Source organism: Rhinolophus ferrumequinum, chromosome 6, assembly GCF_004115265.2.
Source record: "Rhinolophus ferrumequinum isolate MPI-CBG mRhiFer1 chromosome 6, mRhiFer1_v1.p, whole genome shotgun sequence".
NCBI classification, from domain to species: Eukaryota; Metazoa; Chordata; class Mammalia; order Chiroptera; family Rhinolophidae; genus Rhinolophus; species Rhinolophus ferrumequinum.
In genome coordinates this window covers 43,233,510-43,249,073 of record NC_046289.1, presented here as the reverse complement: position 1 = coordinate 43,249,073, position 15,564 = coordinate 43,233,510, and the positions used below count along the sequence as shown (strand labels likewise).

At 35.1% G+C, this 15,564-nt stretch overlaps 1 protein-coding gene across 1 annotated transcript in view; it reads left to right on the top strand.

Moving 5' to 3' along the window:
- PIAS1 (protein inhibitor of activated STAT 1) overlaps positions 1-15,564 on the top strand; it is a 111,431-nt gene that overhangs the window by 15,172 nt on the left and 80,695 nt on the right. Inside the window, exon 2 of the mRNA XM_033107513.1 lies at positions 14,588-15,032. Within this exon, the coding sequence (XP_032963404.1) occupies positions 14,588-15,032 (445 nt within the window). The remainder of the gene's footprint in view (positions 1-14,587; positions 15,033-15,564) is intronic.

The following is a 15,564-nucleotide window of genomic DNA, read 5'->3' as shown; positions in this document are numbered from 1 at the left end:
AAAGTTGAATAGTCATTTGTTTTATGCACGCTTTCTAAAGGTAGTTTTTGGAGGAAGCAAGGAAAAGATCTGAAATAATAATTGTGGGAATTGCTGGCTTATTGGAAAATCTACTGGGATGCCTGTGCTCTTTGAGATGAATGATTATGGATTTGTAGTAACATCTGTTTGCCTGTGTACATTCGTTCTTCTCTGTCCAGAGTTGTAAAGTTAGAACCATTTGACTGTGCCAGGCATAGAAGGGGAAGGGAATTTTGCAGAGGAATGTTTAATGATGTACCGTGGAATCTTACTGAGCTGAACCTGATGGGCCTGATGGATAGTGATAGCATCAGTGAATTAGAGCTCTCTCTGAAGTTGAATTGTTGTAGTAGAGGTTCTTACGCAAGTAAAAATAGGAGGTGGTAGTTGGAGAATAGAGTGTATGAATTAGTGATTTTGGAGATGGTGCAGGTTCTGCTGGAAAGGTCCAAAATGTGGCCATGGAAGTGAGTGGCTGAGGGTGGAGAGTAATGCGGAGTTAGGAAATACAGCCCAGGGTTTGGGGTTGGAGCCTGGGTAATTGAGGCAGGTGCTAAAACCTTCAGTGAATGACAGGGATGTTTTTCAAGTCTGCACTGTTCAATACTGGAGCCACTAGTTAGATGTAGGTATTGAGCTTTTGACATGTGGCTAGTTGGAATTGAGATTTGCTGTAAGTTTAAAATATACACTGGACTTCAAAGACATAGTATAAAAAAATGGAAAGTATCTCAATTGTTTAATATGGATTATTGTTGGAATGGTAATATTTTGGATAGATTTGGTTAAGTAAAATATATTGTTAATTTTAACTTTTTAAAAAAATGTAGCTTGTAGAAAATTTGACATTACAGTGTGGCTCGCATTTGCAGCTTACATTATATTTCTTTTGGACATTGGTTTTCTAGAAATAGTATCACCAGTAAGTCTTGTGAGGACTAGTAGGGAAGACATCTGTAGGTAGAACCTAGTATAAGAATTCTTTGGGAGAGGGGAGTGGACATCTCTTAGACTTATTTCCATTGAGTTCTCTGGTACTTTCTCTCCTAATGGTCTTTGTGCTTGGAATTCCCTTCTATTCAGCCCATCCACATCAACTTCTGTTCCCTCTGCCCCTTAGCTGACCTCAAGGAGTATGCATCCTTCTTGTGGAGGAGAGAAATGTTTAGAGCAAGCATAATAGAAAGCATTATAAAAGGAGTAACCATGTAAATAAAAGTATTCCTAAGAGAAAAAATAGTCACTTCTGGTTAAGCTTATTTCAAACTGGCTCTTAAGAGAGAAGACTTGTGATAGTGATTGCAGGGAGGTTATGTCAAGCAGAGGGAACAGCATGAACAAAGGTAATGAGGAAAGAAAACATTAAAGTATGTTTATGGAACACCCAGTAGATCCATCCATCTGTAGAGATCTATATAAGAGAGTGATGCAAATTCTGGAAAGTTGAGAACAGATTATTATCAGAACTTTTCACATTGAAATTGTGAGTCTGAAACTGTATTAAGTTCTATAAAAGAAAAGGACAAAATTCTGTAAGCACATATAACAAGGAGGCTTCACTTAGTTTGGGCGCTTAAGGAAGGCTTCCCTATTTCTGAACCATTTGAACTACGAACTTTGTCCACATCCAAATCTTGTTAAATCTTTCTTAATGTTACGTCTCCCTGAACTACCACCTCATTATTTCAGATTCTCATAGTTTCATATTGCTATTAACCAGCAACTTTTAAATTCGTCTCATGTCTTAATTTCCCTTCCCAATTTATTTATTCTTCAGTGAGGTTGACTTTTTTTATTATGTCAGCCTCTTATCCATCCCTACATTTCCTGCAATTTGAAAAGTTTTTGTAACTTTCCATTCTTTGTAGGATTAAGAATAAAATTCTGTAATTTAGCTGTCCAAGCTAAGTAAATTATTGTTTGGATACTGGTAACATGCTGAGCAGGCACTGGGCTGAATTATACAATGTCTTTATTTGTGGGAGAGAATATGTATAATTCCTACTAGGTTTGTCCTACCAGTATGGTTCATAATACTTAAAAGAGAAGCCATACCATCATTACTCAGATTCATTGACACTGAATAAGACAGTCTGTATAGACAGAGCTTATAGTTTGGTAGAAAACAAGGAAACAGGGCCTCTCTAACATGCAGCATAAGGGCTTGGGTTAAACTGGGGAGCACATAAGTAAAATAAGACCGGGTCTTATATTAATTTTTGCTCCAAAAGACGCATTAGAGCTGATTGTCCCGTTAGATCTTATTTTCGGGGAAACACGGTATTTTCGAAAGCTCACTAGTGTGGAGAATGACTTGGGTAGATATAATACTGGCGACAAGGAGAACAGTTAGTTGAGTCTTGCAGACACATAGGGAAAAGGCCACGAGAGTCTGAACGATGCAGGTGGTGGTGGGGACTTAAACATTGTCAGGCAGTAGGATTGACATGACTCTGTGTGAGTGAAGGAGTGAAGGAGAAAGTGGTGTAGGAGTTTCTGTCTCTGAAAACTGATTAGGGAGATGGAAGATTAGAGATTTTTTTTTTTTGGTTTGAGAGAAATTTGATGTGTTGGTTTGGATATGTTGCGAACTTCTGAGACAAGTGCATTTGTAATTCAGGAGACAAAGGCTAGGCTGGAAATAAAAATTTGGGAATCATTAACTTAGAAACGGCATTTTGAAGTCATGAGATGGATGAGGTCACCCAGGAAGACTGGGGTGAGTGAAAAATAGAGGCAAGAATTTGGAGGAACTCGCACAATTAAGGCCTGGAATAATTTTTTAAAATACGTTTTAACACTTTAAACATTTTTTGTGGACTACTTTAATGGATTTAAGAGTTGTCCTTTCCTTACAATGAGATATAATGGGCTCTTTTAAATTATGCAGTTACAGATATTTTTCACTATCTACATCTGTTTTGTTCGTGAGTTTAGTCAGCAAGAATTCAGTAGTTCAGAGTATTTTGAAAATATATATAGTATTGCTGGTGAAAAATTCTTTCAGAAGTTGGGGAAAACAGATGAAGATTAATCATCTACATAACATTTTAACTGTAGCAGTAACATAGCCGTGTCCATTTGACATTTGGTAAAGGTAGTTCACATGTTTCATAGCATGTGTTTTGTTAATTTGTCATCCAAATTGGGACACGTAAGAGTGGAAGGAAGTGCTTTTAACAACTTTGCCAGAACAGCAGGCATAAAATGGAACCCCTGGAAAACTTGAAGATCTTGGAGTTTTTTCCAGAATTCTTTTATGAAGTGCTAAGAAATGAGATGATGATAGATTAAACAATGATAATAATAGAGAAGGGTTTTGTGGCCAAGTAAATTTGCAAAATATTAGATGTAAAATTAACATATTTCTTTCTGCTGGACTTCTTGGATCTTTAAGTGTGTTAATATGATTTGAGAAGGGAGGGCCTGGTGGCAAATTAAAGAATTTTGAATTTCCTGAACTTGTTTAGCCACAGAACCCTATTTCTCTGAGTATCTATTAACACTGTGAACCTAGTTTGGGAAATGCTGATTTAGAGTATCCGATCATTTACATTGGAGCTCTTTAATGTGAAGTGCAGTCAGATTGCATCTTAGTTGTAAGTTTTATTTTGGGAGGTTGATTGGTGTTATCTAGGCAGCTAACTGTATTAAAATCAGTAAAATTTGAAGTTTAAAAAATATAACTTCAATTACATTTTCATGAAAAATACTGTATTTCTGTTATTAGGGGAACTTTGAGAATTGAATACTAATTTGTTGAACAGATTTTTAAAGGCATTTTCGGTGTTATTTCTTCCAAACTAGGCAATATGCTTGCATTTGTTTGTTTTTAGTATTTTAGACTTAGGATGCAGTGATAGATATTATTTCTCTGTTACGGAGTCTGTCTTTATGTTTTGATCCTCAAATGGAAAATTATGCCTTCTAGATTTAGGAAATAAAGAATTGAATTTCTACTCTAAAGAACATTGGATGCTTTGAGTATTTGGAGAAATGCCATGGAATTTGCTTAGTTATATATTTAAGAAATGGCATTAAGCATAGGTTTCTACTTATTGTTCTTTTTAATTGATTATGATAAGCTTATCTTTCACTTTCTAACGGCAACAAAAGCTAAAGTACTCTTTTAGCATAACCATAGTAATTTCTTTCTTGTTGGCTAGTTTATAAATTGTCCTTTACAAATAATAGTTAAAGATTCTTTTTCCTATTTCTCTACTTTAAAAAATTAGTCCTTTCTTGTCAGTAATTTTGGCATTGCTTTTTTAGTTTGTTTGTTAGTATTCTGCATATGTTAAAATGGATGTTGTTAGAGTATCACAGGTTTGTGAGTAGCTCATCTTTCCTCCTCTGTAAATTTCAGGAAGAGTATTAGTATGTTTTCATGGTCCTCATCTTGAAATGTATTTTTATGTACATTAATTGAATTTTTCCAAAGAGAATATGCATATATTCTTAAACTTGCTTTCACTACTATAAAAACTTTGCATGTAAATATTAATCATAACGATCTGTTCTGAAGATTATTATCTATGTAAGTTTTGTAGTAGTTTAGTAATTTTACTTTATGTAGAATAAAGGATATTTTTGTTGTGAAGTTGTTTCTCTTATTTATAACTAGTAGAATAATTGGGTGAAAGTGTTCTATTTTGTGTAGAAAAGGAAGGAGTGTTTCATTAATAGATTTCTGATGGGATTTAAAAGAATACTTTTTAAAAGGGATTTCAAAGAATACAAGCTGTCATTGCAAGACTTCCAACAACTTTCTCCTGCAGCCTCTTTTTTTATTTTTAATATTTCTCTGTAGTTTGTGAGGAATCATTCCTAGGACTTTTTAGAACATTTGTGTACATCTTTTTCTAAACTTGTTTTTCTCTGAAATCTATAAATCAAGACTGAAATGTGATAACTTTAATTATTTTTCTTGTGCACCCTGTACAGTGTTTATTGACTATCTTAAGATTGGGGAATCCTGGGGAAAAATAGTTATCCGAATCCTAAATAGTTGAATAATCTTATTTGTTACCTTAAATTTTATGGTTACCTGGAGGGAAATCTCTTACGGTGTTCCATGGGGCTGTATAGTATTGACCCTGTTATAGCCCAAGTTTGTTTGTTTGTTGTTGTTTTTTTAAAGATTTTATTGGGGAAGGGGAACAGGACTTTATTGGGGAACACTGTGTACTTCCAGGCCTTTTTTCCAAGTTGTTGTCCTTTCAGTCTTAGTTGTGGAGGGTGCCATTCAGCTTCACATTGTTGTCCTTTCAGCCTTAGTTGTGGAGGGCGCAGCTCAGCTCCAGGTCCAGTTGCCGTTGCTAATTGCAGGGGGCACAGCCCACCATCCCTTGCGGGAGTCGAACTGGCAACCTTGTGGTTGAGAGAATGCGCTCCAACCAACTGAGCCATCTGGCACTGGCCCATGTAGGAATCGAACGGCAGCCTTCGGCGTTAGGAGCACGGAGCTCCAACCGCCTGAGCCACCGGGCCGGCCCCCAAGTTTTAAGAATGACAAAATTGGCAAAATTCTCAGATTTTATAGATGGCACAAAACTGGGAAAAATGACTGTTAGATGACAGAATCAAGGGGAGTTAGTTTGTCATCGTCATCTCTTGGGCATTTAGTAGGTGTCATGTACTATACTTAGCGTAGGTGATGCAGAGATAAGTGCTTGTCCTTCAAACACCCGAAGTTCAGGGGGAGGACATAGACTAGAAAATCAACGATTTACACTGTGTGACAAGTGCTGCAATAGAAGATGTAGGGTGCAATTCTTTAAAAGAGTTATGAAAGGCTGGAATGAATGATGAGTGAAAAATAAAAAGGTTTAAATAAAATAGGTCTAAATATAAAGTTCTACTTTTAAATTAAAAATAATTATATTAGAGGATGAGGAGGTTTAACTTAATAGCAGTGCATGTGAAAAAAGATTGAATAGAGGTTTTAGTTAACTTTAAGGTTATTATGAACAACAATGTGTGGATAATACTTCCTCTCCGTGCTGAAACAAAAGCATAATACCACATCATTTCCCTTGCCAAAATAAAATAAACCAATCACCCTAAAATGTGAATGCCTTATTAGTTACATAGATAGAAATAGTGGGTTCATAATAAGAGAGGTAGTAATACTGCTATATTCAGGATTAGACCACTATCTGGATTCTTTCCATTCACTCTGAGTAGGATGGACGGGAGAATGCTCAGAGAACAGTGACATGGTGGGAAGGGTCTAGAATGCAGAGCAGTTGAAGGAAAAGAGCCCTCTTAACACATTTGAAAAATAGACTCTGTGCTACACCAACAGGACAAACTTTTAGAATCATTGGGTGGAAATTAAAGGAAAATTTCAATTCATAGACTTTTCAGTAATGTAGGCTGCTATAAAATTAGATTGTGAATTCTTAGAAGTGTTTAAGCAAAGGCTGGGAAACCATGAATTGAGATTACAGATAGAGAGTTGGACATAATTTATAAAGTTCTATTTTATGTTATGATCCTATGATTCTCCTATTTCCAAAAAAACATTTCAAATTATCTAGTAGTGTCTGTCATGGTCAGGACTCTGCAGCATTGCGTGGGCTCTGACTTTTGAGTCTGAGCTCCGCTACTTGCTAGCTCTAACCTTGAGTAGGTACACCTGTTAACTCTGAAATAGTTCTCTTGATGCTTTTCTCGCTATGCTTTTCCTTAAATATTTTTTTGGTACTCAGATCAAAGGCTATGATTTAAAGACTGTTTAGTTACACAATGCATTTTTCCTCACACTTTTTGTTTTATTATTTGTCTCTTTCTCCTTGTAAGTTTCTTTCTCTAGTAGCCTATTTCTTTCATTGCTTCTTGTCTTGTCTGACACTTAAATTAGATGAGACGGTATCCTTAATTGCAAATGTAATGTTTTGTTTGTTTTTAGTTGGGGGATTTGGGAAAGAATGCTCAATCTTTTATAATTTGATAGCGTTAAAATTTTTTAAAGCCCTGCTCATTATTTTTTAATTCTAGATTTTATGTGAAAAGTGACCTATGGGTTTTCTTATCCATAGGTCAGTTTTTTTTTTTTTATCCATAAAATGGGAATAATAATAATAATCTGTTTCTTGGGTTCATGTGAGGTTTAAATAAGATAATCATGTTTACCATAATTAGTATGTAATTGGCATATTGTAAGCATTTAACATATATTAAGTTTATCGTTATTTGTACTCTATCAGCCCAAGTAAATGACACTTAAAATTTTGATTGAAAACATTGCTAATCTAGAAAGATTTCATTATTTGGATTGTTTGTATTTCTTTACAGAAGAGTAGAAGAAGAAGAAGAAAGATTTAATTTTCAGTAGAGTTAATAGCATTATAGAATTTAAAAATTTTAAGGAACTGTTGAGAACCTCTACTTAATCTCTTATTTTTTGAAGTAAGAAAACAGACCCTGAAAGATTGTTATTTAGTACATCAATGGCTGTCAGTACTAAAATCCAAATTTTATATATGCTAATGTATTGTACATGTACCTGGCACATAGTAACTTTTGAGAATTTAATTAATATGATTATATGTGTCGTCTCTGAAGACTAGCGTATATCTCTGTTAATTGTTTGTTCCTATGTTCCATCTTTCTGCATATTCATTTAGGACCTATGCAATGATTCACAAAACGTTTATTGAACATCTGTTTGCAGAGCAGCTTTTTCCATAAATAAAAGTCATAGTTTTCTACCTCTGTGCAAGAAATTTGGCAATGTATTAGCATTTGAACTCTAAATTTTTAAGTTAAGGTAAATTTTGTTTTTTATTAGAAAAAACATTTTATCCAAATTTTAAAATGTTACTTGGGTTTGTTAATTTTAGCACTCAAATTATCTAGAAGGAGCTTTTTGAAGGATATACCCATATGTTTCATCAGATGTGATAGTACATAAATGGGGATGATATTTAAGTTATCTATCGAAAATTGAAGCCATGGTGCACCATTTCAAGAGAGTGTTAGGTTTATACTCTGCATGAGGGAGAATGGGATCTCTGTGTTTTGTCATCATGTGGGAGCTAAAGGCAGCCAATAGGATGGAATAGAACAGGAGAGGAGGAAGATGAGCAACTAGAGGAGTAGGAACTACAGGTCATTTTTCAGTCGTCTTATATTGAGAAAAAAATAAAAGAAGAAATTGGGTGGAACAAGATTATGGAGAAGTATGTAACCAGCCTGATTTGCTGCTTTAGTAGAAACTGGCTAACTAGGTGTTTTGGTTGAACTGGGGCATTGTTGACAAATTGCTAATCTAACAGCTGCTTATTAACTGTTTCAAATGGAGAGGATTAGAAATGATCCAGAAGTCAGTTTCACTGAATGAAGAATCTGACTTGAAAATTATGACTAAGATATTTTTGTTGTACTGTAGTACACATCGTACTGAATGCAATTACAGAATTTTTTATGATTTTTTTGTGGATAGAAAAAGTATAAATGAAGTATGACATTTTTAAAGGCCTGTTTTGTTTATCTTTAAATTAATTTGGTTTACAATTGATTATAAATTGATACCAGAAAAAGATTAAGAATATAGAGTCTGCTTATGACTAATCTTTTAAACTATGGCAGCGGGATGTGTGAATGAGAGTAATTATGTTGTGTAACAGGAAGTACCTAATTCTCATTCACAATTTAGATATGACCTTTAATGATGTGCGGTCATAGCTAATGAGATAATAAAACTGGCACTTTCTATTTAATCGCAAAAAGCACCGTCTGCAATACTTATTGATATTGCTTGAATATTGACTTGTACACGTATTTATCTTTCTCTGAATGTGTTTCTGCCTCTGTAGTTAGAATAGTGTTCTCGTATGTATATATATATATGTGTGTGTGTGTATGTGTGTTTGTAAAACTTGACATATCTGGAAAGGAGATTAAGTATCTTACTGAATTGTGAGCTCTTCCCCTTTCTGGCTCCATATTCTCCTACTCTGCCGTGAGAACACTGGAAGCCAACCTTATACTGCCAAAGAAGGAGATCGGAGGATTCTTCTCTATCAAAAGTGACCAGACAGGTGGCTGGATGGCTCAGTTGGTTAGAGCGCGAGCTCTTAACAACAAGGTTGCCAGTTCAATTCCCACATGGGATGGTGGGCAGTGCCCCCTGCAACTAAAGATTGAAAACAGCAACTGGACTTGGAGCTGAGCTGCGCCCTCCACAACTAGATTGAATGACAACGACTTGGAGCTGATGGGCCCTGGAGAAACACAGTTCCCCAATTTAAAAAAACAATTATTAAATAAAAAAATTGACCAGACAGAAGGAATCCTCAAAATAGCCAGGTTCTTGCCTGATTATTCTACAATGAAGTACCCTGGTCTGCTCACTCACACAGATCTTCTAATCACTTTTTTAGTGTCTTAGATGTCTTACATCCAAGGATTTTCTCTAATTTGAGGAAAATGTCAAGCATGAAAGGCAGAGACCAAAGCAAGCAGCAAAAAAGAACTCAGGGTTACAGAGACAGTGCAAGGAGCAGAAGAAAACAACAACAATGTCAAACACCCAATTTACATCCTCAAAGAGAGAAGAAGATACTGCATTCATGGAAAAATAAGAACAAGATGTAGGGGAAAGAGAAAAAAAGAAATATGCAGCAAACAGAAAAGAGCTCATGGAAATGGAAATTTTAATAGAAGAGTTAGAAGATAAAGTTGAAATCTCCCAGAAAATAGAGCTAAAAGACAAGAGATATAAAATGCAAGAGGATAAAGAAAATAGAGTAAAGGAAATTTAGAGAATCAATCTAGGAAGACCAGTGTCTTAATACAGATGTTTCCCGACTTAGCATGGTTTGTCTTACGATTTTTCAACTTATGATGGTGCCAAAGGCATACACATTGATCTTTTCTCAGGCTAGTGATACGCAGATAAGGTGCTTTCTCAGGATCCTGGGTGGCGGCTTGAGCTACAGCTCCCAGTCAGGCCTGTGATCACCAGGTCAAATAGTCGGCACTCTACAGTGTACTGTGTTGCCAGCCTTTTATGGATATTGTGTTCTGAGTATGTTTAAGGTAGGCTAGGCTATGATGTCCAGCAGGTTAGGTGTATTAAATGCATTTTCGACTTAGAATATTTTCAGTTTATGATGGGCTTATTGGGATGTAAATCAAGGAGCATCTGTAATAGGCACCGGAGAAAGAGAACAGAAAAAAGTCTAAGGAAGTTTATTCTAAGAAAACTTCCCAGAAGTGACGGACATGTATCTGAATTTTAAAAGACTCAGCAGTTATCACTTCAAACCATTGAAAAGCAAAAACAACGACAAAAAAACCAACTCATTCCCAAGACACATTATAGAATTTCAGAGCACATAAACAGAAGCTTCTGTAAGCTTCCTGCAGGGAATATAAAAGTGACCATGAAAAATCGAGGCTCAGAATGGTGCCAGGCTTCTTAACAGCGACACTGCAACCCAGAAGACAATAGGAAAGGCCTTCAAAATTTGGACAGAACGTGTGTTTCTGTCTAGAATTATCTACTGAGTCAATTTCAGTTATTAAATATGGATAAGTGAAGATATTTTTACACAGTGTAAGGAATAAAAAGTATACCTCATGCCCCATTCTCAGAAAACTGCTGATGGAAATGCCCTACTAAAAAGAGAAGATCAATGAAGAGGAAAAAGTGAGATCAAGGAAATGGGATCCACTATGGGAGAGAGACAAGGGAATTCTCAGTATAAGTTAAAGGGAAATTCTATGACCATAGTTGTGTACTAGGCCTAGAGAGCAAGCAGTCCAAATTGGAACCTGATGGAGGAATACAGTAGGTATATTTTAAAGAAATAAAACACATTTACCTGATGTATGTGAATATGTTGAAAGGAAAGTTGCACTTCTAGCAAGAGTTTGCAGATGAATTAGAAAACTAAGCAAATGTAAACATGGTGCTGTTATTTTAACTATTAAGTAAAGCAAGGTTATACAAATAAGGAAGAGTAATGATATACTTTTGGCTCAGCTGTGTCTGTTATTTACAGCCATACTAGTAATAACGTAAACATCAACAATTGATTCAACCTAACTTTATCGTGGGAAGATGCGGGTAAAGGAGATGTAACAGAGCTGAACTATTATCTTTTATAATAGGAAATCAATTTTTTCTTAAAAGAAAAAAAATTAACCATATAGACCTACTACATAGAATATAGTGAAAAATGCCAGAAGAAATAGCTAAAAAAGCTTAAGAGTGCTTGCCTAAGAGGTGAAAAATGGGGACGTGGCAAGGGACATCCGTTTTTCTTGTAAAACTATTTGAGTTTTTAAACTGTGTGCATGTCTGTCTGATTTAAAGAATTAAAAAAGATACCCCTCACAGAATGCACAGAATATATACATTTCACAGGACTTCTGAGTTCCCTAGGATTCCGAGAACTCGATCATTTGGGGATGTGGTCTGCAGAATGCTGTCTGCGAAGGTAACGATTCTAGTAGTAGCAGTGGTTGATGTTACCCTTAGTTATAAATATTCACTTTGTTGTAGTGCTAATAAATGAAGATTTTAAAATTCACCAGGACGGATGAAAATATGATACATTTTAACATCTCAGAGGTGTTTAGTTTTCCTCTGTGTTGCCGACACTTTACATTGTGTATTGACTGCTTCATGCTTCTCTGAAGCTTTTCAGTTGAATGGTGTTTCAGATGTTTGTTTCCCACCCCCTTTTATTTAGCCTTTTAAAATACTGCATGCTTATTACAGTCCTTAAGAGTATGCAACAGCTGCTCCAGTAATAGCAATAGGTACCACCTCATCTTTCAATATACCTGATTATAAGGTGCAATGATTAATTTGAATCTAGATGCATTTTTTTTAACCACCAATTTTTAAAAATCCAAAATGTTGAAGCTTGAAGTGGAGATTGAATGTTAAATGAATTCACCTTGTAAAAGGTTTTTTTTGTTTCCTAATTGGAAGGCATGTGGTTTGTATCATAGTGTAAAAGCACATTTGTGCCACATTTGTGCCACAAGTACTAGTTGTTGTGCCACATTCGTCAAATTTCTTAACTTTCCTAGGCCTCACTTTCCCATCTGTAAAATGAGTACAGTATCTACCTCAAAATTGTGATGTTTAATTGTGTATCCTGTAAAACAAAAACTATACTTATGTCATTAATTTTTTTTTACCACCAAACAAGGGATTATATTTTATGTGAATTGTCAATGTGTTCTTCCATAAAAATAGAACAATAATACATCTGTGCTGCATTTAAATCCTTATATAAACGAGGACAGAAGCTGTCATCAATGAAGAGTTTATAGTTATCTCTGAATTTCGGTTTTTGTTTGTGTTTGACTTAGGAGAATGTAGTTGAATTGAAATGGAAAGACATTCTTCTCTTTCTAAAATTCATAGTTTACTCTGTAAAATGAAGTACATTTGACGAATGCCAGCTTATATTTATTTTTAACCTGTAATCTTTGAAGCATGATTCATGTTATTTCTCTAAAAGCAGAAGCTTATTAATAATATTGCTTTTCTGTTGAAGTCTCTGTTCCTTTTAAATAAGGAATAAAAATCTTTATACTATTTTGTACTGTGAGGACATTTTGGATGGTAGGGAGAAATGAATATCTTGCTGACATTATCATTAGTAATTATTTAATCTGTGATGACATTGTTTAAAAGAAACATTTATGGGGTTTGCGGTAGACTTTGTTTTCAAGTCTACCCCAAATCTACATTATATCTACATTATGTCTTTGCCTGCCTTCTACAGAACATAAAGTTTTGGGACTTCATTTGCATTTATGTTACAGTTATTTGTATAAACTTATCGTTGTAGATTCCACTCCCACTTTTTCTTCTTCTGGTGTGCCTTTCTTATTTGTTTGTCTCTGTCTCTCTGTCTCTGTCTGTTTCTCTCTCCAGTCATTTGAAGAGTGTTTACCGTTGTCAGGCCCTAGTGTTAGATGCTGAGGGTAACATGGCCTTGTGCCCTAGAGGACCTCAGTCTGGTCATGGAATCACTTGTATAAACAGAAAAATTATAATACAGCAAGATAAATGCTAAAATAAAGATAGGAAAAATGGTCAGTAAAAGTAATGAGGGAAAGGCCTAATGGGCAAAAGCTGCACTTTGAGGAAATAAAGCATTTTCCAGGCCAGAGAATTAGAAGGGCTCATATTTCTTTGATTAACCAGCTTTATTGCATATAAAGCTCGTTATATACCTTTTTCCCCCTCACTATTTTATTTTTTCCTTTAATTGTTTTGCAATCTGTAAAGAACTTCTAGAAGATTGGCTGGGGGAGGTTGTCATCTCAGGGAGTGGTGGGGAATTAGGGAAGGCAGTTTAGCGTTTGTGTGTTGGTATTTGGTATGAGGTGAGAGCAGAAAACAGTTGGGGAAATAGCAAATGGTAAGCTTACATGTGTCTTCTATCCTAACACCTCCCTGTCAGTGGTGGTAAGTCAGGATTCTGCTGTTAGTAGATGTATGATCTTGGGTAAGCCATTTCTTCTCTATGGATTCCATTTTCCACCACTTTAAAATGAGAGGATTGCTATAGTTGGACATTGCCTATTGGTAGTCTCTTAATAGTTGCGTAAAAAGGCAAAACAGTGACCCAATAAGTTTGGGTGAAACACAGGGTGAAACAAAGTTAAATAGATTTCTTTACTATAGCCTAACACACATTATGGCATGTGGATTGAATTCCTACACTCGTAGCCTGGCTTTGCCAGTAATATGTTTCCAGCTCCGTCTTTTTCCTTATGCTTTAGTGGAAGGAAAGAGCCAGGGTTTCAGAATCATACATATCTGGGTTTGAATTGTGACTGCTACTTAGTAGCAGCTCTGTGGCCTTAGGTAAATTATTTAACCTCTCTCAACTTTTAGGTTGGTGCAAAAATAATTTCGGTTTTTGCAGTTATTTTTAACCTTTTAAACTGCAATTACTTTTGCACCAACCTAATAGTTTCTACATATGTAAAGCAAGGATAACACCTTGTGGAGTTGTAAAGATTTGGTGACAACTCATGTGAATGTATCAAATGTATCTGGCATATAATGGGTTAAAAAACGTATAGTTTTAAGTCCTACAAATTCCAAAGTTAGTATAGAATGTAATACTTGATAATATGTTATTTATATTCTGCATACATCTGGTATTTGAGGTGGGCTGTTTATGTGTTTCATATATGCTTACATACTTTTACCCCAAGAAAACAAATGTTTTTGAGGGCTTATTATCTTTTGCCATCCACATATAGCACTCAGCATTCTCCTGGAGACTCAAGTAAGTGCTTGATAAATACCTGACAATTTCATCAAAACAGTGGAATGAGGTGAGATGTGGTTATCTTACATCTTTCATCACCCTGGGTAGAAGTCAGTGAATTTATGAATATTAATTTTCTTTAATTACTTACGTTAAATGATTAAACTTTAAGTTTAAAAGAACTACAATTGACTGTAAATGAATTGTCCTTTAAGCAAACAATAAGGATTATAATAAAGTACTGCATAATATTATAAATTATATTATTGGAATACTAATGTTTTACATTTTTTTTTGTCTCTAAGCAAATGGTTATGAGCCTTAGAGTTTCTGAACTTCAAGTACTGTTGGGCTACGCTGGGAGAAACAAGCACGGACGCAAACACGAACTTCTCACAAAAGCCCTGCATTTGCTGAAGGCTGGCTGCAGTCCTGCTGTACAAATGAAAATTAAAGAACTCTATAGGCGGAGGTTCCCGCAGAAAATAATGACGCCCGCGGACTTGTCCATCCCCAACGTACATTCAGGTCCTATGCCAGCAGCTTTGTCTCCATCTACCATTCCACAACTCACTTACGATGGTCACCCTGCATCCTCATCTTTACTCCCTGTTTCTCTTCTGGGACCTAAACATGAACTGGAACTCCCACATCTTACGTCAGCTCTTCACCCAGTCCATCCGGATATAAAACTTCAAAAATTACCATTTTATGATTTACTGGATGAACTAATAAAACCCACCAGTCTAGGTAAGATTATTCTATAATGGTTCTTTGGTTACTTTGGGGGGATACATTTTCATTTTAGAGTATTTGAACCAGTTTATTGTTCATAATGAAATTTACATTTGGTAATAGCATCCAGATGATAATAATCTTTCAATTTTAGACAGAATCAGATATATGAAAGCTATCTTTTAGACAAAGAAAAAAGTATAGTCAAGTTTCTAGTGATGGTTGCTCACACAGTAAATATTAAAAAAGTTTCCAAGAATATAAACTTTTATACTTTAATATTTTAAATTATTGGTTAATATTTTATAATAACTTACAAATTAAAAAATTAAAACCCAGTAATTATTACTAGTCTCTGAATTCAGTTCTTAATTTCTAAGTGTTGATGATATCTGAAACAAATGACTAACTAATTTTGATTATTTAAATGAGTCAATGGTTTTATTATTATAAAAGGAGATTTGAGCTTTGATGTGTAGTATTTCAATTTCAGCTGATTTTTTAAAGTGGATATGTGTGCTTTATAGGTGCACACATGATCATGGTT